The sequence below is a fragment of the Humulus lupulus genome, chromosome 3 (assembly GCF_963169125.1).
Source record: "Humulus lupulus chromosome 3, drHumLupu1.1, whole genome shotgun sequence".
NCBI classification, from domain to species: domain Eukaryota; kingdom Viridiplantae; phylum Streptophyta; class Magnoliopsida; order Rosales; family Cannabaceae; genus Humulus; species Humulus lupulus.
This window is the reverse complement of record NC_084795.1, coordinates 274,347,043-274,371,188: the sequence shown is the minus strand read 5'-3', so window position 1 is coordinate 274,371,188 and position 24,146 is coordinate 274,347,043. Positions and strand designations below refer to the sequence as shown.

The 24,146-nt window shown below is 31.9% G+C and overlaps 3 protein-coding genes across 3 annotated transcripts; 2 read left to right on the top strand and 1 right to left on the bottom strand.

Moving 5' to 3' along the window:
• The first annotated feature begins 1,330 nt into the window (after window positions 1-1,330).
• Window positions 1,331-5,774, top strand: LOC133824329 (D-galacturonate reductase-like). Its single transcript, XM_062257209.1, has 4 exons — window positions 1,331-1,709; window positions 1,947-2,190; window positions 2,710-2,889; window positions 5,343-5,774. Exons 1-4 carry the CDS (start codon window positions 1,393-1,395, stop codon window positions 5,553-5,555), a joined length of 954 nt encoding a protein of 317 aa, XP_062113193.1. The 5' UTR covers window positions 1,331-1,392; the 3' UTR covers window positions 5,556-5,774.
• A 323-nt stretch (window positions 5,775-6,097) lies between these two features.
• Window positions 6,098-10,341, bottom strand: LOC133824328 (transmembrane 9 superfamily member 2). The gene is made up of 7 exons (XM_062257208.1): window positions 10,095-10,341; window positions 9,647-9,687; window positions 8,370-8,955; window positions 8,131-8,268; window positions 7,879-8,035; window positions 7,294-7,778; window positions 6,098-6,599 (listed from the first exon to the last, which is right to left on the bottom strand). Exons 1-7 carry the CDS (start codon window positions 10,241-10,243, stop codon window positions 6,380-6,382), a joined length of 1,776 nt encoding a protein of 591 aa, XP_062113192.1. The 5' UTR covers window positions 10,244-10,341; the 3' UTR covers window positions 6,098-6,379.
• A 9,781-nt stretch (window positions 10,342-20,122) lies between these two features.
• LOC133824327 (transmembrane 9 superfamily member 2-like) lies at window positions 20,123-23,823 on the top strand. Its single transcript, XM_062257207.1, has 8 exons — window positions 20,123-20,261; window positions 20,372-20,543; window positions 20,720-20,760; window positions 20,870-21,416; window positions 21,520-21,633; window positions 21,726-21,882; window positions 21,994-22,520; window positions 23,443-23,823. Exons 2-8 carry the CDS (start codon window positions 20,401-20,403, stop codon window positions 23,654-23,656), a joined length of 1,743 nt encoding a protein of 580 aa, XP_062113191.1. The 5' UTR covers window positions 20,123-20,261; window positions 20,372-20,400; the 3' UTR covers window positions 23,657-23,823.
• The last annotated feature ends 323 nt before the right edge of the window (window positions 23,824-24,146 follow it).

Genomic DNA, 24,146 nt, shown 5'->3' with positions numbered 1-24,146 from the left:
TGTTTGTTTGCATTTTGGAAGTACTAGAGATGGAGTTTTGGGATATGTTGATTCTGATTATGCTGGAGACCTTGATAAAAGAAGATCTGTTACATGCTATGTTTTCTCGGTTGGTGGTTGTGCTATTAATTGGAAATTTACTCTTCAGCCTACAGTAGTTTTGTCCAGTACTGAAGCAGAGTATGGAAATTCCAGAAGCTTGTAGGGAAGCAATTTGATTGAACTGTTTTTTCAATGAGCTCAATGATGGCTTGAAGATGTCCATAGTCTTCTGTGATAGTCAGAGTGTTATTTATCTTACAAAAGATCAAACGTTTCATGAGAGGACGAAACATATATTGATGTGCGCTTTCATTTTGTGTGTGATATCATTGATCATGGAGACTTATTAATTGTGAGCAAGATCAACACCCATGATGATCTTGTTGATATGATGACCAAGTCTTTACCTGTAGCCAAATTTGAACACTTCTTGTACTCGGTTGGTGTTTGTTGAGTTAGCCCTTTAGGGGTTTGTGGAAAATGAGGATTTTGCATTATTTATGATGAAATTAGTTACGAGTATAAAAATTTGTGTCAAGGTGTAATTTGTTATGTTTGTTACTCAAATTTTAAAGGCTCAGCTTAAGAAACTTTATCATTTTAGGATTTCTATATGTATAATCTTTAAATTGCATTGCTGAAACACTCTTGTATCATTCTTTGACATAGTGAATTTCTCTCCTCTAGCTGTAACCTTTTCCCTAAGGATTTCCAAGTAAACGTTTGAAATCTTTATTTTTCTGTTCATTGTCTATTATTATATTTTCTACCGTTAGTTTTTTCTTCTCACGTGCCAATTGATCCAAACTTTACATGAGAGTTAATAATAGAATTGATTTTTCTCTCTTAGAGCATCAACAGCGCTGGTGTCAACAGTGTTGCCTTATATTCATGTGGGTCTCAAAGTCAGCATAATACCAAATATTCAACTCTAATTTTTGGCAACGTTGCCCGTAGTTGTCAACTTTGCTTTGTTTTTATTTTTCTTTTGTTAGTTAAGTTTGCACTAATTAAATAAAATATAATATTTTATATTTCTCCCAACATTGGCAGCTTTGCCGAGAGATGCTCTTTTTTTTTTTTTCTAGTAGTTGGATATTCTATCTTAAGCATCTAGATGGTCTAATTTCTAGAACGCCGGCCGGTGCCTCAAGTCAACCATGAGCTGATTCAAACCACTCAGCCAGCCAATACACTTAATATTTTATTAAAACATATAAATTCAAACAAACGACCATATGAGTAGTTTATTATATACGGAAACTTCCTTAATTATAGGTAGCTATATATATATACATATATAAAGAGAAGTGACTACTTTATATTATTAGCAAGAAGGTAGATATCTCAATGGCCATGGCTATTCCTGAAATAGAATTGAGGAGTTGCGAGAAGGCAATGCCTGTGGTAGGGATGGGGACGTCGTCGTCTCCTCCGGCGGACATGGAAACGGCGAAGAGCGCCATTGTTGAAGCGATCAGAGCAGGGTACCGGCACTTCGACACGGCCTTTATTTACGGGTCAGAGCAGCATCTGGCCAAAGCCATCCCCGAAGCCTTACGCCTGGGGTTGATCAAGTCCAGAGACGAACTCTTCATCACTACCAAGCTCTTCGCCAGCTTTGCCGAACGCGATCTTGTGGTGCCCGCCATCAAGATGAGTCTCAGGTATATATGCACTACACATATATATATATATATATATATTTTAGAAGAAGAAAAAAATCTACAGAAAATGGTGATTTTTAATTCAATTCTTTGTTTTCCATTCAATTTATTTGTGAGGACTCATTTGACATGAAGCACAAGTAATAGGGTTTGTTATTTAGAGGAGAAATTGGATTAATCTAATACCACTACTTAATTACAATTTATAATAATTACTTATATTTTGATGATGATCAGCAAGCTTGAATTGGAGTATGTTGACATGTACATAATCCACTGGCCATTCAAATTGAGCAAAGAGGTGAAAAGTATGCCTGTAGAAAAGGAGCTTATTCAACCCTTGGATATAAAATCAGTATGGGAAGGCATGGAAGAGTGCAAAAGACTTGGCCTAACTAAGGGCATTGGAGTCAGCAATTTCACTTGCCAGATGCTTGACTACCTACTTTCCATAGCCAAAATCCCTCCATCTCTCAATCAAGTAAATAATATTATATTACCAAAAATAGTTACACTTTCATATTGAATTGTATAATCTTAATTTTTAATTTTTGATGAATAGTGAAAATCTGTATCGGTTTGGTGTTATACCTACTATCCATTATATCATGTGTTTATACTTGTTCGGATCCTATATTTTGTCTCATTATTTGTTTGGACTTTGTGTTTTGACAAATTACTTTTTAGACCCTATATTTTGTAAAATGGTTAAAATAGAACCATAAACTCAATTTTAATGAAGAAAAAATTAAATATAACAACACAATTTTTAAGCAGAATGATTTTATTTTTGTTCTGGATTGTTAGTTTGGTAAATTATTTGTGATTTTAGTTAAAAAATATTGATCAAAATCGTGTTTAGGTTCTATTTTAATCATTTTACAAAATATAGGGTCTAAAAAATAATTTATCAAAACACAGAATTCAAACAGGTAACGAGACAAAACAAAAGTTATATATCTTTATATTATAGTCATATTTATGGATGGTTTGTATGTAGGTGGAGATGAGCCCAATTTGGCAGCAGAAGAAATTGAGGGAATTTTGCAATGCAAAGGGTATTCATATAACAGCTTACTCTCCATTGGCTGGAAGTGGGACTAAATGGGGAAACAATACGGTTATAGAGTGTGATGTCCTCCAAGAGATTGCCAACGCCAAGGGAAAGACTACTGCTCAGGTAAATAAAAATATATATTAATCAACATTTTTTTGTGCTTTCATTATATACTTTTACTCATTATTAATACACACAAAAATAAAAGTAATATATATGGAAGACTTCTCAAATTATCCATAGATGAGTACTAAAAATTATGATGATATGACAACATAATGATTTGATATAACAAATCACTAATAGGTAAATATTTTTTTTTACATTAATTTTGAATTTAGTTTTTTTTACAATAATTAATGTTGCTTCCAACCAATAAAAAATACTAGCAATATTTAGAAATTGACATGCATTTAGAAAATGAAAATTTTACATATTATATTTTCATAATAAATACATTTTTTTTCATCCGTAACTCTTCCAAAAATTTGAAAAAATTAAAATTTATTAAGAGCTTTCCAAGTTTAAGTTAGAATGTAAAATTCTATTTGCAATTTTCTAAAGGCAGCTATGACTATACTACTGATTTGTCCATTTCTCACATTTTTTCTCAAACTTGGAAATATTGTTTTGACTTTTTAAATGTGTTAACATCATATAATGTCGTCCATATATACCTCTTATTCACATGAATAAAGTTATGGTGCACATATGGTGTTAGTGCATAACACTATAGATATTGAGTCCTCTAGCATTGAAATACTATATTTAAATATAGAATATAACTGAAGGTTTATATCTTTTTGGACTCTGTGTTTTGATAAATTACTTTTTGGACCCTATGTTTTGTAAAATGGTTAAAATAGAACCCTAAACTCAATTTTGATAAAGAAAAAATTGAATATAACAACACAGTTTTTAAGCAGGATGATTTTATTTTTGTTCTGAATTGTTAGTTTGGTAAATTATTTGTGATTTTAGTTGAGAAATCATTGACCAAAATCGGATTTAGGGTTCTATTTTAACCATTTTACAAAACATAAGGTTCAAAAAGTAATTTGTTAAAACACATGGTCTAAACAGGTAATGGGATAAAACACAGGGTCCAAAAAAATATAAACCCTATAACTAAAAATGTATGGGTGTTTTTTTTGCAATTTTAGTTTATTACAAAAAATTGTTATTTAAATCAAGAAATCATAATTTTAATTACATTAATAAATAAAAAAATTAAATTAATATAATCTAAATGAGTATGTAATATAGTTTTATAATATTATTATAATTAAAATGGAGAGGCCTGCAATAAGGTTACCATTTAGTGATAACTTTTATAGTCATAATACAAAATTTGTAACTAAATATCAATTGTTATCACAACAAAAAATTATATATATGACTATAATATTTAGATCCAACTGCAACTGATATAGTTTTAGTAATAATCTATTATAATAATAAAGTTTATTATGCATAAAAAAATATACGTTTAATTATAACAAAATGTATTTTTTGTAACTAATATTTTTAGCCATTTTTCTTTATGGAAACCACATAATTTTTAATGATAACATATTTATGAAGATATTATTTTAGTTATACAATTTTTATTTTTAATCACATAGTGTGTAGTGACTGAAGGTTAAAAAATTATTTTGGTATGAGGAGTGAACGAGAAAATAAATAAGTTTGATGAATAGTGGAAAAAAAAACAATTTTTTGAATAAAGATATTGTTATTGAGTGATGTTAGAAACACATAATTTTAAAACTAAAATTATATTCTTTGATTTTATTTTATCTTTTGACACTCCTAAATAACTAAGTGACAAAATAAAAGGAGTTTCTCTTAAATACACATCTTTTTTATGTATTTTTTTAAAAATATTTTTACGATCCTTAATTTTTCTTTTCAATTTTACTAACTCAAGTTTTAAATTATACGATTTTAAAGTTTCATAAATATAAAATTATGGTTTCAAAATAAAGTAACTAAAAAACAACTAAGACACAACTATGAATTAACTAGAAAATAACTCGACAACTACTCACCACATCAACTCAAAATAAACTAAAAATAACTAAAAAAAATAAAAATAACATAAAGAACAATATACTTCAGATAACTAAAAACCCAAAAAAAGAAAGCAAAATGTAAAAATTGACCTAAAATAGTAAAATTGAAAGAGAAAATTTTTGTTAGAATGTAAAAAAGTTTTTTTTTTTTGCAAAATCAAGTATTTTTTGTAAAACTACCAAAAAAAATATTATTGATAACTTAAATAATGGTCTTAAGTATAACAATATACTTCTCTTTTTTCCAAAATAAAAATAATAATAAATAACTTCAATAAAAATTATATGATTATATTTGAATTTTGTAGAATTAGTACTCTTAGTCTTTCATACTAAACATTTGGAATTGGTATTTTCTGTAAATAATCCTCAATGATTTGGATGATTTAAAAGTTATGTGAATCCTGCATAGTCACGAGTGGCAAGTCCCATCCATAGAATAACAATAAAATGATTAAAGAAGTACATTGACATGATAATTATAAATAATTTTGTGTGAAGATTGCGTTGAGATGGGTGTATGAGCAAGGGGCTAGCTTGGTAACAAAAAGTTACAACAAGGAAAGAATGAGGACAAACGTGGACATCTTTGATTGGTCCTTGACCCACGAAGAATCACAAAAGATAGCTGAGCTTCCCCAACGAAAGATAGTTACTTTTGCCTCTGTGGTAGGGCCACACGACCTCGTACTTCAGATTGATCAAGAGTTATGATTAAATCATTTCAAAATTACAATACTCTATAGTTTCCAAATGTTAAAAGATATGGCATCATTACCACGAGATGCGTTGCAAGATTTTTCTTTTCTTGTATTATGATGTTTTTATACTTTCTAAATAAACAATGTATCAAAGGTTGACCTGCTTCAAATTTATGAAGCATATATTGAATGAAAATAAAACAAGTGTGTACCAACAATATTTTCTCAAAAATATATCAGATTATCAGTATTATGTTAGCCACATTCACTCTGTTACCGAGCATAAATCATAGTTTCTAGGGTTGGTATTTTCTTTTTCAAATGCAAGGGCACCATAACACAATACCCATTTCTTGATTGAAATAACTTAGTTTGGTAGTTGTTTGAAAATCGAATATCAGTTCAGGAAGTAAAACATACACGAAAGGATCTATCAAATTTGGTGTAAAAGACTTGAGCTATGTATTATATAATACTGAAAGCAACGCTTTAAATTCTCTTTTTTTTTTTCTCTCCATAATTCAAATAATCTCCATGGTGGGAAAATAATTGGTGTAAAGAGATAAAAATAGAGGGTCACTTTTTGCTAACATGGAAAAAGTCGTTTCAGCGAGTAAGGTAAAAATGTGGTTATACAATCTCTTCCCCACATTAACATTGTAAATACATACAGTCAACATAAGTAGAGCCCAATATATCCCTAAACCCTGGAGCAAACGCAGAGCAGAATTCCTAAATGACCAAATCCACCTAACAAAAATCACAGACCTTCCTCCCTTTGATGCAGCAGAAGAAGAAACCAGCACAGATTTTACCGAAAGCATCGACCAACAATGCTTACTCACACTTGATCGACCTGTAAATATGGCGAACAAAGAGCAGCGCAGCACGGAAACCCACCATCCCGAGCATCAGGAAGAAGCCGTAGCAGATGCATGCCATGTAACCGAAGAAGAACGAGGTTTGCATGAAACCAGACATATCTGATCGGGCGTAGTAGTAATACAAGCAGTATGCGTAGATAAACAGACCAGTTGATCCACCGCACAGGAAAGATCTGCACCAAATCAAGAGAAAAAAAAATTCAGTACAGATTTCTTTCGTGCACCATTTTTACACGAAGAGCAAAAATTGACTCCCATGCACATACACCTGTAGAAAACTATTATATGAATACCTACTACCCGAACAGAGACGGATGAAAGAATATTCCAGAAAATAACATATACCTACCACCACAATACACTATTTTCCTGCCCAATCTCTGCCTAAATGGCTAGAAAAATCAAGTAAAATGTTCCCTATTTGATTTCAGATAGGGATCAAATCACAATGCACAACTAGCTACAACAATTAGTCAGACTACTTTAATCTACTGATTGCATTGAACCTGTGGACCCAACATTGAAAATTCAACCAAAAGGAGAGTAAAATTAGGCTATTTTTTCAAAGAAAATAATAAATGCACCCTCCCTCCCTTCCCCCCCTCTAGCCTCCCTCTATATCTTCTTTTTTCCAAAATTTTATGACTGATATTATTCAATTAAAATAGATGGATAAATTTCTCCCTCTCGAATTTTTTTAGCCATTACAATAATATTCAGTTAAACTACCTAGTAAATTGGATGTATCAGAGTAACACACCAGGAACTATAACCATTAGAGTGAAATGCAGATCTCAAAAAAAAATTAATAATAATAATAATAATACAGAAAGAAAGAAAGAAGAAAGAAATGCAAGATGTGTCTACCTCCACCACCATTCATGATCTTCAGCAGCAAGTTGGAAGTACGTCAAAGCCACAGTGATGAATGCAGTGACAATCAAGAGGATGATGAAAACAATAAACAGAATGCTGTAGATGGTGTAGATCCTGTGACCCCAAACACTTGCAAATATGTAGTAAAGCTCAATGTAAATAGCACTAAAAGGAAGGAACCCTGCCATTGCCATCTGAGGAAGTGTACCCCTGTACCAAGGCAAGGGTGGAATTTCCCGAGGATATTTTGTGGTGCGACAAGGAGCTTGGAACTCAGCTTTGCTATTTTTCCCAGCAATACCACCCAACACAAGCAATGGTGAGGTTACTAATGTCCATATAAGGACAATGACTACAATAGTGCCAAAAGGAAGAGCTGCGGTTGCACTATAAGCAATTGCAACAGTGTTAAGGAAGCAGAATGTGAGGAACAGGGGCCCGCAAAAAAGGCACCCTGTAAGCAACAGATTTCTCACCTGTCAACAGAAAATACAAAATAGAATAAGTTAAGTTTACAAAAGCGTTTTCACAAATATAATTGATATTCATTGGAGGGAGAATCTTATATATAATTACCCAGTTTGTTCCTTCAAGCTGACAATAGAAAGCAGTTGCTGTGTATCCCGCAATACCAGATGTGAGTGCATAAATGACCACCAAAGCAGTGAATAAAGCACCTCGGTTGTATGGGTAAAATACACCAACTAATGCAAGCATGAAAATGAATATAGTGCTGGAAATGCATAGAAGTGGCAGAATAACATGGTTAGTAAGACACTAAACAAACCTAGAATTTATAGATACAAATAAATACAATAAGATCCTCACAGAGTGAACAATTGTGTGCCAGAACCAAGGGCAGCAGCAAACACTGATTTGTGCTTTGGGAACCGAAAAACATCACCATGGATATACTTCCATCCTGTCTCTTCTTGATCATCAGCAGCTTCCTCATCTTGTGCATACCTTTCAAGTATATAAACAATTTTGATAAGTATGTAAAAAAAATGAAGAATCATAGGCACTCATATGAAATTCTTTCTGTAAATTCACAAATAAAACCTTACTTCATGAAATCATTTTTCAAAACCCGCATGAGGATTGTTGCAAGGAAACCAGTCAACAGAAGCACTGTAACACATGAATTTATGATTGAGAACCAGTGAATTTCCAAGTGATGGGGCAGTGAAGACGATTGTGAATACTTGTCCATTCTCTTCTCAAAAGGAATCTCAGTTTCCCTCCATTTCACAGTGTATGTGAAATCGGTATCAGCCTCTTTGTCCTCTGTCAAGTCTACAACTGATGAAGGATCAGTCTTAGCACTGATTTCAATCACACGATCTTTATTGTAGAGAATGTCAAAATGGATATGCTTGTAAAGAGAATATTTGACTTCGCTTGGGTCAGTTTTTACATCTTTATCAACTTTTCCTATAAAACCCCAGATTGGCAAGTCATCGTAGTACATTTGAAAGTAGTAATCCTTTTTCACAGCTTCCCTAAACTTAGCAACATCTTCCTTTGAGAGCTTTTTCGAACAAGCAACCTCAGACTCCTTCTCTTTTCTAAACTCAAGCTTATAAGGAGCACTAACAAGGCGATCTCCATTCAGCACCTCTCCAAGAGCTTCTTTCTTCTCCTTCACATCACCTATTATTAACATTAAAAGATAATATTTTAAATATTTCAAACAAAAATGATATATATTCAAATAAAAGCTTCTGTTTACTTAGTTTTCCTTTAATACTCGAGTCATTTTACTATTCCATTTTCTAAACAAATTCAAGAAGCGCTCAAAGCTTGCACTAATTCCGAATCTGCAAAATAATTCATTTCCTACAAATTGTAACTTGGAGAGCCTTTCTTCAGATTTGTTTTAACAGCTAACAATAAATCCGATCCATTGGGCTGAATTAATGTTCCATTTCTTACATTGCCCACACATGGGTTACAGGCCCACGTTGCTGAGCTTGATCTCTACAAACAAGCTAGCAACTGAATAGATCCTCCATATTCTTTTTATTTTCCCTTATAAACAACAATATGAGCTACTATTAATTTGTGGAACTTAAATTGACAGCCATACTATTCACCAAAACACCATATGCTGATACGCCCATAGCAACTAGCCAATTACTATACACAAATGAGTAGACAGTAGACAACTCAAAAAGAGTACCGCTCCACACATATCACAGTTACATTCATTTGTTCATTGACCTCAAATGGGATCGAAAAATTATCTTGAATCAACAATACCAATTAATAAGTTTCAAAAAATAAATACAATACAATTACAAGATATAAATAGTAAACGGAGAAATGATAGTAAAGCACAAACCTCCTGAACAGAAGGGCAGATCGAAGTAGCGATACGTCTCACTGAACCAAGAGAATCAAATACAACATAATTAACACAATGCCATTATAAACAATAAAACAATTACTACCACATTTACATAACCACAAATCCAATTTCAATCAAATATTTCAATATAAATCTAAAATTAAAAACCCATTTTCAAAACCCCCTTTTGACCCCAAGCCCACCTCACATCAACGTCGGTGCACATTACAAGCAAAAAAAAATCTCAGCTAAGTCAAACAAAAAATTTCCCAAATTCGACTTCAGCTCCACCATCATAATATCGAATCATTTTATCGGACAGAGTCCAAAAATCAGGTGAATTCAAACCAGAAAATTTGGTTCAAAACCAAAGCGAAAACGAGATCCGAACCGCGAACAGGTCAGATCCGAATTCAGATCGAGGAATCAGAAAACATTATACCTGGGGTTGTGGAAAGGGCCGACCTTGTTGGCGTAGAGAGGGACGACGTCATTATCCTTGTAGCGGTGATCCGAGCCATCAGAGCTAACGTGGGTGGCACAACAAGAGATTAGGAGCGCGAGAACGAGGAACTTGAGAGAGTCCTCCATTGATTCTCTCTGAATCCTCAGATCTAGTAGACTAAGGAAGAAGAAGACAAAGAAGAACGAAAGAGGAGAAATGAGGAAGATATAGCTCTCTTCTCGAACTATGGACGAGAAATTTTATTTAAGAAACGACTCAGATGTAGATCTTCATATTTTACTTTATTTCTTTTTGGCCACATTCTTTTCTCATATTTACGTTTTGAGCTAGATCTTATTCTTTTATTTCAAAAAAACACTCTTTTTATTTTTTTAAGTGTTATACATTTGTTTTGTGTCTGAATTAAAATAGTCGATTTTACTTATTAAGAACAATTATGTGTTAAAATTAAAAGAATTCTTCTGTGTGAAGATAGTTTTCATATGAAGTTTTTATGAAATAATTATATATTTGTGTCAATTTAGTGCATTTAACTAAAACAAATTAATTTATTGTATGGTTTTCTTCTTTTTTTGCTTTTTATATATATTTTATTCCAAGTATATAAAATTTAAAATGAGAATCTGTTTTCATTAAATAATAATAATAATAAAGATCATCTGGGAATAAATATACTTCACTAGTATTATTAATTTGACTTATTTTCCTTAATTAGTTTGATATTAGTAAAAATTTATATTTTTACCTGTCTTATTTTTAAAATATATAGTATAAATGATATGGCAAAGTATAGTCACGTGACCCACTTTTCCTATTATACGTTTCAATAGTGTATAATGTGATTAGTGTGAAATCCTTTCTTTTTTACTTTTTATTCTAAAAGACATTATTATTATTATAATAATAAATAGTATTTTTACTTCCCAAACTATGATCAGAGTCTGATTATGCCCACTGAATGAATCACAATATTAAAAATTCGTCTGAACTATACACATTACTGAAATATGTGACTTTTATTAGATTTAGTCTTACGTGGCTAATAAATTAATGATGTGGTAATATCATGTGTAGAATAATTAGTGATTTTGTCCCTTAAACTTTGATCACTACCAAATTATACTCTTTTTATTAAAATATCTAATTTTTTCTTAAAAATATTAATTAAATTCTTAAAAAATTAAAAATCTAATTAATAACAAATAATTCTTTTTATACTTTTTTATTTTTATTATAATATAAAATAAATCTATTTTAGAATAAAAATTTTAAATAAATACTAAAACAAATAAAACACTTTTAATAAATTTAAAAGGAGGAGAACGAAAGGAAAAAACTTAGTTTTATGATTTATTTTTAATTTTTATATTAAGATATATTTATTTTATATTGTAAAAGAAAATAAAAAGTAAAGTATATATATATTTGTTATTAAATAGATTTTTAATTTTGAAAATTTAATTAATTAATTTGAAACTTTTAGTATAGTTTATTTCAAAATGAATTTTTTTAAGGACTTAATTATTTTTTAAGAAAAATTATACAATTTGGTAGTGGTCAATATTCGATTAGCAAAATTACTAATTATTATTCACATGGTACTGTTATATCAACAAATAAAATGTCATATTATTAATCTGTTAACCACTTATGGTAAAATTTAACATAAGTCTTATATTCTTATAACGTGTATAGTTAAGATGAATTTTTAACTTCACAAATTATTCGGTTGGGCAAGAATGTTATTTTATTATAATTATTATTATTATTAAGTAATGCACAAATCAACTTTACTTAAATTGAGGTTTTTGTACAATTTTAATATTTTAATGGCACGTGACCAATTCCATGAATCTCGTGCTAATCACGTGATTAGTTTTACTGAAAAGTCAAAGCAGCTAATCACGTAATAGATATCTGTAGTGTGGCTTTACTTATAAGCAATTTTGTAATAACAACTTTTAAACTATAATAAATTATTAATTGAAAAGAAAAATCAGAAATAAGATTAATAACATTTTATATACTTGGTACTTCATAGTTTGATGGATCACAAAATGAAATATTATAATTCAATTACACAATTAAGTTAATTTAGGAAAAGACGTAAAATGTCAAATGTCATTTTATTTATTGTTAGGAAAATTATGACTAGTCTCCCTCTTTTATTTATTTATTATTTAGTACAATAATGTTTGACCAGCAATTAAAGTATGATGGTGTACCTAAAACAATATCACACCAAACTTTTTTTTTCTTTTTTTTTTTCCGATTTGCCACAAAAATAGTTAGATATAAACAAAAAGTTAATGACTTAATGCCAAGTTTAATCAATCAAGCAACAACAAAGGTCTTATTTTGTTTTATTTTTTGGTTTTATTAAAGAGAAATAGATTTTCACATCATCTTTTTTACAAATTCTCATCATGTTATTTTAGTATAATACTATCGATATTTTTTGTGTTTTTGCATTAATTTTGTAATAATCACAAATTACTTAATTTGACCTAAAATTTACCAGGAAAAAAAAATCAAGTTTTGCACCTTCTATCTAACTTTGTTGAGATAATCAATGTACTTGGTGATAGGTAGTTAATTACTATGGTTTTATTATTTGATTAATGACCAAACATCCTTGTAATTAGACTTTTGATTTATTCATTTGGCATGAGTAAAAGTTCCCAATATTTTTTTATTATTTTGGAAAGATAGTTGATTATATGAGAATATTTTTTTCAAGAGAAGGTAAATAATTTATAATATTAATTTTTTTGTTAAAATGATATAATCCAAATTATGAATAATTATTCAATTATAGAAATTCCAAACATATTTTTTGAAAGAATGAAAAAAAAAAAAAAAACGAAGATGGTAAATATGGAAGGTGCACCAATAACATAGGGGTAAAAGAATTAGATCTAGAGTAAGGGAAATGTGAAGGCTTGAGTTAGTGAAAAAGCACTAGTAACTTCACTTTTAAAATTTACACCAAATATCCTACACAAAAAACAAAAAAAAAAAAAAAACACCAAATATGTATTATGAATTTTTGCTAAAAATATTATAACTTGTAACATCTTCCATCTTTTTTTTAAAAAAAAAAATGTAAGTATATTTCATCTATGAACATACTAAATTTAATTAAATTAATAATAAATATTGATATTCAATGAATAAGCAACTTAGTTTTTATAAAAAGTATTACTATAAGGCACTATATGATATCTAATACCTCGGGACATGTTATGGGGCAATTTAATTGTAAGTTCCACATATTTTAAGTTGAATTTAAATTATAAGTTATGTTATAATCATGTGTTTAACGCATGTATTTTTATTTGACAAATCATGATCTCAGATACATCTGGTTGTACTTTGGTTGCATCTGGAGATCTTCGTAGTTTCATTTTGTTGGAAAAAACTTATACAGGATCTTTATTTATTTTCATGTATATCTAATATTAAACAAATTAATACGAGATAGTCTAAAACATGTTTCTAAAATTGAATTCAAAGATAAACAAATAATATAATACTTACAGTATACGCAGTAGAATTAAAAGTCCTTCATTCAGTTTCTCTAACTCTTGTATCCTCTCTGTCGCAGAGTACTATCAAGAGACTGAACCGATCTTCTATTTTCTTCACGATCTTCCAATGTATCCTTAGAACCACCTAGACAAGTGTGGGCAATTCTCAACACATGAGATAAATATAGAGAGAAGAAGAGAAAATAACAAATAGGCTTAGAAAATGACTTGTGTTTAGAGAGAATCTAAAACTATTAGAAAATCTAACTTGAGATTTATCAAACTTCTCTTTTTGACTTCTCTCTAAGCACTCCTTTTATAGACTCAATTAGGCCATTTAATTTAATTAAAAAATCAAAAAAATAATAGCCATTTTGAAGCCCTAAGTCGAAATTATCATGGGCAAAATGCCCGTGAAATTTCTCATTTGATTATAAGCCCGTTGGACTTAAAATCAAGACTTGTATTATTTTCTATTGATTTAATTAATTAAATATTTTATCAAATTAATTATTTATAATTTGAACCTTGATTTGAACTTATTTATTAATTTAGATACCAATTTATCTTAATTAATAAATCTGTCATAATTTCTCTTTTCTTCTCAAAATTACACAACTCTGTGAAACTATCCAAAATTGACCTGGTCAACTTTGATAATTCTAATTGATGATTAAATCAATTAATTGAGACTATCTAGATGATTTTATCCAAGGTACAATGGGGACAATGGGCCTATGAAATCAAGCTCCAATGAGTTATCATAAATCTAACAAATAAATTTACTAACTTATTAATTCCTCGTGACTCCACTATAGACTTGGAATTGCACTTGTGAATTCATAGAACGCTCTATAACAAATATAGATACGCTATTAATTATCCATTGTTACAACCATAATTGTCACTCAATCCTCTATAGACGGTCTACAATGAGATAGGACTAAAATACCGTTTTACCCCTCATTGTATTTTATCCTTAAAACACTTGATTCCTTGTAAATGATATTTCAGTAAACTAATTTAATTACTGAAATGAGATCTCTATCATTTAACACCTTGAACCAAACTAAAAGGAAACCATCATTTCACTTCTTCATCAGAAGCTATTGATGTTCATATCTATGATTAACACTCCCACTCAATTGTACTACTGAGTTCCCAAGATGTAAGTATGGGCTAGTCCGTAGGGTAAGCTGGTAACGAACAAGTCAAATAACTCAAATAATACAATCAGTTAGAATACTAACAACTCAGAATTGAGATTGAATTAACCTATGGTCAACTATATGATATGACTATAATAGATAATAACGGTATGTTTACTTATCTTATCAACTGTCAATATCGGTCATGTCCGATGTAACAAATACATCCGATCTTATCTACTCTGCTAATGTTCTGGAAAGAACATAACACTGTAATGTGTAAGTAGATCATATCGTAGATTGGCAAGTCAGTGTAAATTCGGTGCACTAATTAATCTTAGGACTAACTTATTTTGAACATATAATCATATTTATATTCCACTGTGATTACGTCACTATAAATAAGATTAGCTATATGCTCGGGATTTAATAGAAGTTTATATTAAACAAATTGTAACGCCCCAACTCCTGGGACCGTTACGGTGTGCCTTGTAAACAGTGCTAAACTCGCTAATCGAGTCATTTGGCCAAAATCGTGAACTAAGTATGATTAGCGATTTAGGGATTAAAAACTTTGGTTAAGATGTAACGTTTCACTAGAACGTTTAATATATACATTGGGATCCCAAAAATAAAGTTTCAGAGTCTATTACAGCAAACATTTACAACAGGCCGTTCTAAGCGGCAAAACAGGGTTCAACCCTAGTTCCACTTTAAACCTCGGCCGTGGTGGACGAGCAGCTGCATATGTACACGTCATCACCTAAGCTCTCCAACTCAAGAATGGTCCAGCTTCCTCTTGCCTTTACCTGCACCACGTAGCACCCGTGAGCCGAAGCCCAGCAAGAAAAACCAATAAAGCATGATATAATATCAACAACGATCATAATAACAATTCAGGACTATCAGTCCAAGCAAATAGGTGACAATAGCCAAAAGTCACAATAATGAGCATCGCTCCTTCTAGCCATGTGACGATAGGGTCACCAGGGCTTAACCGATAAGTGATTCTTTCTTAAGTTTGGTTAGGACAGGTGCAAGGTGATTAGTCACCAACATAACCTTCCTCACGACTCTAGAGTCGAAACTATGGACAACGTCCCTTAGCCATGTGACAAACGGTCACCGGGGTCATATACCTTGGCTATAGTCATCTGGTCGTAGACCAGGCAAGCGCTTAATAGTTCTTCGACCTTAGGGTCGGCCTGGCATTAATGCCATAGAGCCATTCAATGCATGATTCTCGACTTAAGCTTGATTAGGACAGGTGCAAGGTGATTAGTCACCAACATAACCTTCCTCACGACTCTGGAGTCGAAACTATGGACAACGTCCCTTAGCCACGTGACAAACAGTCACCGGGGTCATGTACCTTGGCTATATTCATCTGGTTGTAAGCCAGGCAAGCGCTTATAAGTTCCTCGACCTTAGGGCCGATCTGACATTAATGCTATAGAGTCATTCAATGCATAATCATCGACCTTAGAGTCGGTCTAGCATTAATGCCATAGAGCCATTCAATGCGAAATTCTCGACTTTAGAGTCGGTCCCTGACTAGTCAGTGTCAATCACAAGTAAGACATGCCACCAATCACATATTTCATGTTCCATATCCATAAACGAGGCATTTAGCATGCTTACTAAACAGGTATTAGTGTTATTAGGGCCATGCATAAACACAGAGGCTCAAGCTCTGAACAGTATCATACTCAGTACATAAAGCACGTCCCAAACACATGTTTCTCATGCATCATACGCAACATATCCAGCAATCCAACATGTGCTAATAACAGCCATGCATGTCACATTTAATAGTCAACCAACATGCATCAAGAATAGCCATGCATGTCATACATAATAATCATCCAACATGCATCATAATAACCATGCATGTCATACATATACACAGGGTGCAGTTTTCTTACCTCAGATTCGAGCTAGTACCGATATAAGAACGGTCCTTGAGAACGATCAACCTTTAAACCCTTAGCGGTCACCTAATCATAACCAAATATGGAACATCATCAATAACATGATAATCAAAGGTTCCACACCAATATCTAGCCCCCAAGAGATCAATCCAAACTAATCCAAGTAGTAGTGACACTCCCGAGGCCCATAGCTAAGTTCCCGGGGTCAAAACGAGCAAACGGGGTGAAAACAGGGCAAGGGCTGCGGCCCTAGCACCTTGGGCCGCGGCCCCCAGGGTTCTCTGAGGCAAGGGCCGCAGCCCCCTCTCTCAAGGGCCGCGGCGCCCAGCGAAGACAAATTCCCGACACCTGCTTCTTCGAACTAGGGCCGCGGCGCACAAGAACAGGGCTGCGGCCCCCAACCCTAGGCCATTCCCAAACGTGTTTTAAACACTCCAAATCCTCCAAAAACATACCCAAACATTCCCCAATCATCAAATCAAAGTTCCCAAGCTTCCCAATACTCCAAAACCCTCAAAACCCAAAGCTCAAACCGACCAAAAACTCAACAATCAACAAAGTCCAATTCTAAGCTTTAAAACTGTAAAAACTTAAAACTTCAAACTTAGATTACCTTTGATTGGGTTGTTTTCCGTCAAATCCTTCGGTTAAGAAGCTTCTAATCTTTCCTAGGATCGCTATACCTCGACCCTCGCTTGATTCCGACTCCTAGAACTCAAGATTTCCTCAAAAAGGCTCAAACGGTAAAACGGTCTGTTTTGAGAGAGAACGAGAAGTTTCTAACGTACGTTCTTATCTGTCAAGCTACTTCAAGCTTAAGTAACCTCAAATAAAACCTAGTGCTCAGGGTCCCGAAAACACCCCCGGGGACACTATAGTCAAAACTTCCAGAATTTCACCCTGATCTCAAATATTCCCAATCTATCACCAAATAAACATTTCTATTATCCCAAAATTGACCTCGTTATGACAAAACCGCTAATCCATTATATATAACCGTCTCATGTCGAATAGCTCGAATATATCTCCATAATAATGAAATTTCATTCACAAATTACAATATGCACCCAATTTACAAATATGCCCTCAACAGGCCAAATTACCAAAATACCCTCATATTTAACATATGAACCCATATGCATGCATTCACCATCATATAATAATGTAACTCACGTAAACATGCATATAATCATTAAATATCATAATAAATCAATTATGGCCCTCCCGGCCTCCTAATCAAGGTCCTAAACCTTATTAGGAAATTTGGGGCATTACACAAATAATCATGAAAATAAAACATGTGAGCAAAGTGATTGACCAAGTCAAAAAATGATTTCTATTCTTTTATTGATAATAAAATGAGATTACAAAGAATTTGAGTTTTAATTAGGGCATAAAACCCCAACACATTTACCTCATGGAATCAGTTTGTTTAGTTGGGTCTTAACTAATTCTGTTTCGTTTGTTAGTGGGTTTTTCTGATAGCTTTTTTACCTGCCTTTACATATTGCTCAGTTTTGGAGTTCTAATAGTTGAGCTAACCATTTTCATTGTTACCATGAGTTTTTCTTTATTCTTGTTATTTTTCTCTCTATCATTTTTTGTTGCAGGTTTCTTAGTAAGAAGTTCTTTGTTTTCCAGATTCGTCAAGGAGAAGAATAGTGAGATCTGTTCTCAATGCTTCTGAAGGGATTTCAGAGTTTTTGTGCTGAAGGGATTTCAGCCATTATTCTAAGGGAGTTAGAAGTATAGAAAGTTGAGTGGGAGATTCAACTTAGGGTAAATTGTAAATATTGTTGTGTGTTGTAGATTGATCTTTAGCAAATTGACATTTTGCTATTGTAATTTGTAAATAACAAAAGTTTACTATAGTGAAGTGATTTACCCTGGTCTTTGTGACCCAATGAGTAGCTGATTTTTATCAATGAATCCTTGTAAAAATCTGCTAGTGCTCTTTACTTTCCATCATTTGTTATGTATTCTTTTGATTGAACAAGTCTTTAATTCATAATTTCAAAAAGTAACTTTTCAAGGTATAATTTAAATCAAAATATATAAGACTTAATATTTATTTGCACCAATAACAATACAAAACCGAAATACATAATAGAAATGTGGCATACTAAAAACAGATCTTTACAATTATAAACATATAATATAAAATAATTACAAAAATTACATGTAAAATTTTATTTACAAAAATGTATTGCCACCTCATAAAAAAATATCAGATTTTAATAGTTATATACTTGAATTTGAAACATTCCTGAAATCCTGGATTTCCCGTTATTTTTGGGTTTTCAAAAGAAACATTTTGGTTACTTAAAATTGTGATAAGTTACCAATTTGTTACTTTTTTGTAAAAAAGTTTATTTTTAGAGCATATTATTTCATATAAATTTTGTTTAACTCTAAAATTTATTTGATGAAACTTTTTTATCTTAAAATATGGATTGGTCATTTTTAGGTTATATTATGGTGTTTCATTATTTAAAATATTTTTACGTTACCGATTAATCATTTTTTAAAAACTAATGAATTACAATAAAGTATAACAAGTTACTATATATCTTAAAAGATACTTTTAGTATACTATATAGTAATTTTTTTAATAAAAAATTTTAATTTACTTTTTAGTCACTAATATAATTTACATGTGAATCATAGTGATTTTTTTTATTAATCAAACAAAAAAGAAACTTAAAAATTACTTTCGAATTATAATAATAAATACATATTTTGGTCTTATTTTATTAATTTTTGTTTAATCAAGTTAATTATTGAAGATACCTTTCCATTTTTTTTTAAACAAAACTGAAAAGAAACTTAGTAGTAACTTAAAAGTTACTTTTCAAACACAATACAAAACACAACTCATTCCCATCATCTTCTCTGGCGATGTCAAGAAACTCTCGACATCCAATGAGTGGTTAGGTTTTGTTCCTCTTGAAAAGCTCGATCTAATGGTGCCACCCTTGATATACAATGTGGTCGGAGATTGCCGGAAAAGATGGTCAAAATGTCGTCAGCACCGTCTTTAATCGGCGCATGTGGTGGCTTCTGACGACGGATGATGACGAAACTTTAGTCAAAGCTTCGCCAGCGGCTGCTCTTCCTAATGGTCTAGCGTGTGTACAGAATGAATGCTCTGGTGGTCGGCGAGATCTCATAACAAGAGAGAGAATGAATTAAGTTACATTAAATTTTAAATCGGTATAAAAAATGTTAAATATATAATTAAAAAAATAACGGTAAAATTGAAAATAAAATGCAAAAATCAATACCAAATGCAATTTTTCCTACTAATGAATCTTGTTTGGGCCTAATGAAAAGGCCCAAATTGATCACCCTTAAAGCCGAAAATGCAAGGTCTCTGATTCAACGTGGCGCCAAATTTGGAATCTTCTCTCTCAAGAAAAGTCAAACCCCACTAAAATAGTCAACGCATCACTGAAATCCAGACATGGATCAAGATTCTTTCTTACATTTTCACCATCCGATCTCCTCTCCCCCAGCAATGGTGCCCAGCTCAAGGTTATATCCTTTCTCTCTCTACCCTCTATTATTTTCGTCGTGCTGTGAGTGGCTACATCTTCATGTCATTGCATTGCACTGCTTTGATTTTTTTTTTTCTGGTAATGAAGGTCCCGAAATTGAAGACTGAAGGAAAAAAATGGTGAAGTTTCTTATTATTATCTGTGCTCTAATATGTTGTGGTGGAAGCCAAGTGAGATCTGATACTGAAAACCACCGCTACAAAGCTGGTGACCCTGTTCCTCTATATGTTAATAAAGTTGGTCCCTGTCAAAATCCCAGGTGAACTCTCAAATCATTCGTTCTTGTTTAATATTGGGTTGATCTTAATGACTGGCTAAAATCTTCTAAACCGTACTTTGCTAAGTTGGTATGGGATTTTCAGTTTGGACTAGCTGATGGGTCATTTTTAGTTTGGCCTTTTGCCCTTTTCTCATAAACTTTTCCTTCTCTGTCAGTGAATCACACAGCTATTTTGATCTACCATTCTGTCAACCAGGTTCTTTTTGTTTTTTTTTTTAATCATAAACTTTTTTTTCCTCTTAACATATATTTGCATTTCTTTTAAAGTATTTTTCTCAATATTTTTTGGAAATTTGTAATGGCAGACAATTTCAAGAAGAGAAAGCGAACTTTGAGTGAGTTGTTGAGTGGAGATAATCTCATCAAGGCTCCATATGAACTTGAGTTTTTAGCTGACAAAATGTTTGAAGTTGCTTGTACCAAAACTTTGACTAAGGAAGAAGTTTCTCAGTTTCGAGAAGCAATCAATAGGAATTACTACTTCCAAATGTACTATGATGACTTACCAATCTTGGAATCTATAGGGGAGAAGTACAACAACGGAGGCTACACATATATACTCCACACAAACATTCATTTTGAAATTCTTTTCAACAAGGACCGTGTAGTTGAAATCAAGATTCGATTTATCCCTGGATTAGGTGCAGACATAACTGAGGACAAGGAAAAGTGTGTTGACTTTGTTTACTGTGTAGAATGGAAGGAAGTAGACACTGCATTTGAGAAAAGGATGGAGAAGTATCACGTGGAGTTCAATTGGTTTCCAATAATAAATACATGTGAAACACTAGTCGTCATGATTGGTTTCCTTTTGAAATTTTACATTCGTGCTCTTAAGAAGGGTTTTTCTGAGTAAGCATATATGTTAATGCTTAACTATTTCGTTGCATATATATATATATATATATATATTTTCCTTGTATATTATTGTTTTTATAACTAATGACTACATTAGGAGCATGCAAGAGGAGAGAGGGTTGAGGTGCATTCAAGAAGATGTATTTACATTCCCAGTTCACAAGTCATTGCTTGCTGCAGCCCTTGGTTCTGGTACTCAATTGTTTACACTGTAAGTACCCAAACATTCTAGTGCATTGAGCTATTAAGTTAGAATTTTGACTGATAACAATTTGTTTCAATGCTCTTGGCATGCATTTCAAGTACCATACTCATTCTGATACTTGGGGTAGCTGGTATGTTTTCTCCGCACAACCGAGTACCTTTATTGACTGCATTGATAATTATATACACAATTACTTCTAGTGTTGCTGGATATACTGCAACTTCAATTTATTGTCATCTTGAAGGAACAAACTGGGTATGTAATATGTCCTGATGGTTGTTCTTCTACACAACATAACTTTTTACTAGGATGCTTTTACAAGCACGAGCCTGTGTACTGATTCTTTTTTCAATTTTGTTATGACAGTTAAGGAATTTGCTCCTAACAGGATGCCTTTTTACTGGACCTCTTCTCTTTACATTTTGCTTGCTTAACTCAATAGCCTCTAGGCCCTCTACTTATAAGGCATCCGTAGCTCTTCCTTTTGGCACAATCATAGAGTTTGTTCTTATTTGGACTTTATTTGCTACCCCATTGCTTCTTTTGGGTGGGTTTATTGGAAAAAATTCCAAAGCTGAGGTTCAAGCTCAATGCCAGAATAACAAGGATGAGTTAAAAGCTTTTTTAAATGGCATAAAAATCTGTCGAAAAACTCTAAAAGTTCCATGGTACAGGCGTTCGCTTCCTCAGATGGCATTGGCTGGGTTTCTTCCTTTTACTGCAATCTTCGTTGAGCTTTCATATGTGTTTTCTAGCTTGTGGGGTCATCGGATTTACATTCAGTACAAGTTTCTGTTTGTCACCTTCATTCTTCTTCTAATCACCATTGCTTTAGTCAATGTGGGCTTGATATGCTGCAAGATTGTTTCTAAAGATCACAAATGGTGGTGGAGGTATGAACTTTCTTTTGAACTTATAAATCTTTGCTATTGTAAAGTTATTTGGCATGCTCAAATTATGGACCTGGTATGGTTTAGTTATAATTGTTGAAAGAATGTCAATAAATAATTGAAGCTGATTGATCCTTGTTTCTCTGATTTACACTAGATGCAGCTCTAGCATAAACTGAGAGGATTGATATATATCCATTGATAAAATAATATTATGTTTCAACGAATGAATTTCTTATTTGAGGGGTTCTTATTGGTCAAATGGACTCTGCTTGCTATAAATTCTTGATTTTGAGTTCTTATTTTCATATTTAACATATATGCTTTTAGTTATTTTACTAAACAGGCATGGATGACAATGAATATGTATAGATATTCTCTGGTTGATTACCTAAACTTGAGTGCTGTGAATGAAGTTTTAGGATTTAGTAAAATTATCCTCAATAGTTTGGCAACATGTTAAGATGATTCACCTCTCTCTCTCTCTCTCTCTATATATATATATATATATAAAAAGAAAAAAACTTTGTGCATTTATTTTATTTCTGAAGCATTTTTCTACAACTCTTTAGTATATCTGATGAGTTTTTAGTATGTTTTAGTGGGAGATGTAAGCTAGTAAACCTGCAAAGACATTACCTTTTGTCTGATTATGGAAAAATCAACCAATATAGCTGTGTTTTCCAAATGATTTCTTGATTTAGTTTGTTCATCATTTCATTTGATCAAAGTCGATAATACAATACTATACTTGTACATATTATTATGTCACAGTTTCATCTCATTTTCTTGCTTATAATTTGTCTCCTCACTCGTGTCAAATGAGTTAATCATCACTAGACACATTAACTCCCATTCTAGATTTTGATTAGTTTTCTTAACATGATCTTTAGCAATAATGATAAGTTTTTGGTATTTGATTCAGGTCATTTGTTTGTGGTGGATCAATTGGATTGTATGTTTACGGCTTTTGCATACATTACTACTATAACAGATCAGATTGGACCGGTTCCTTGCAACTCTCATTCTTTTTTGGATACATGGGTTGCATTTGCTATGGCCTTTTCTTGATGTTTGGTACTGTTGGTTTTGTGTCCTCTTATCTCTTTCTTCGCCACATTTACCATTCTCTTAGTTAGTCATGTTTCGAAAACTTGATATGGTAAATGAGATGAGATGAGATGAGATGATTGTATTACATCTTTTTTATCATGTATTTTGGTGAGATAATTAGATAGTGTATTACAAATATTATACAATATTTCATTAAAATTAATTAATATAACTTTGGAAAAATGTTTTATTCATAAATTTGACACAACTTTATCATTGTCAATCCTTGTTATAGGAGGAAAAAATTGTATATTTGTATCTGACTTCTTTTCTTCTAATTGTTTTTTCATTCAATGTTATATGATTATTCCTAGCAAATTACATTTATCTTATGTTTATGTTTGAATCTTGGATTTTAGGTTGGAGAAAAAATGAATTCCAATTAATCATTTTCTATTCAAACAAAAAATTGATAAATCTCTTTTTAGAGAAAAAAAATCGAAAGAAAGAAAATTGAATAAATAAATAAATAAAACTAATAAGTTTGGAGTGAGAAAGAAAGAAAATTAAATAATT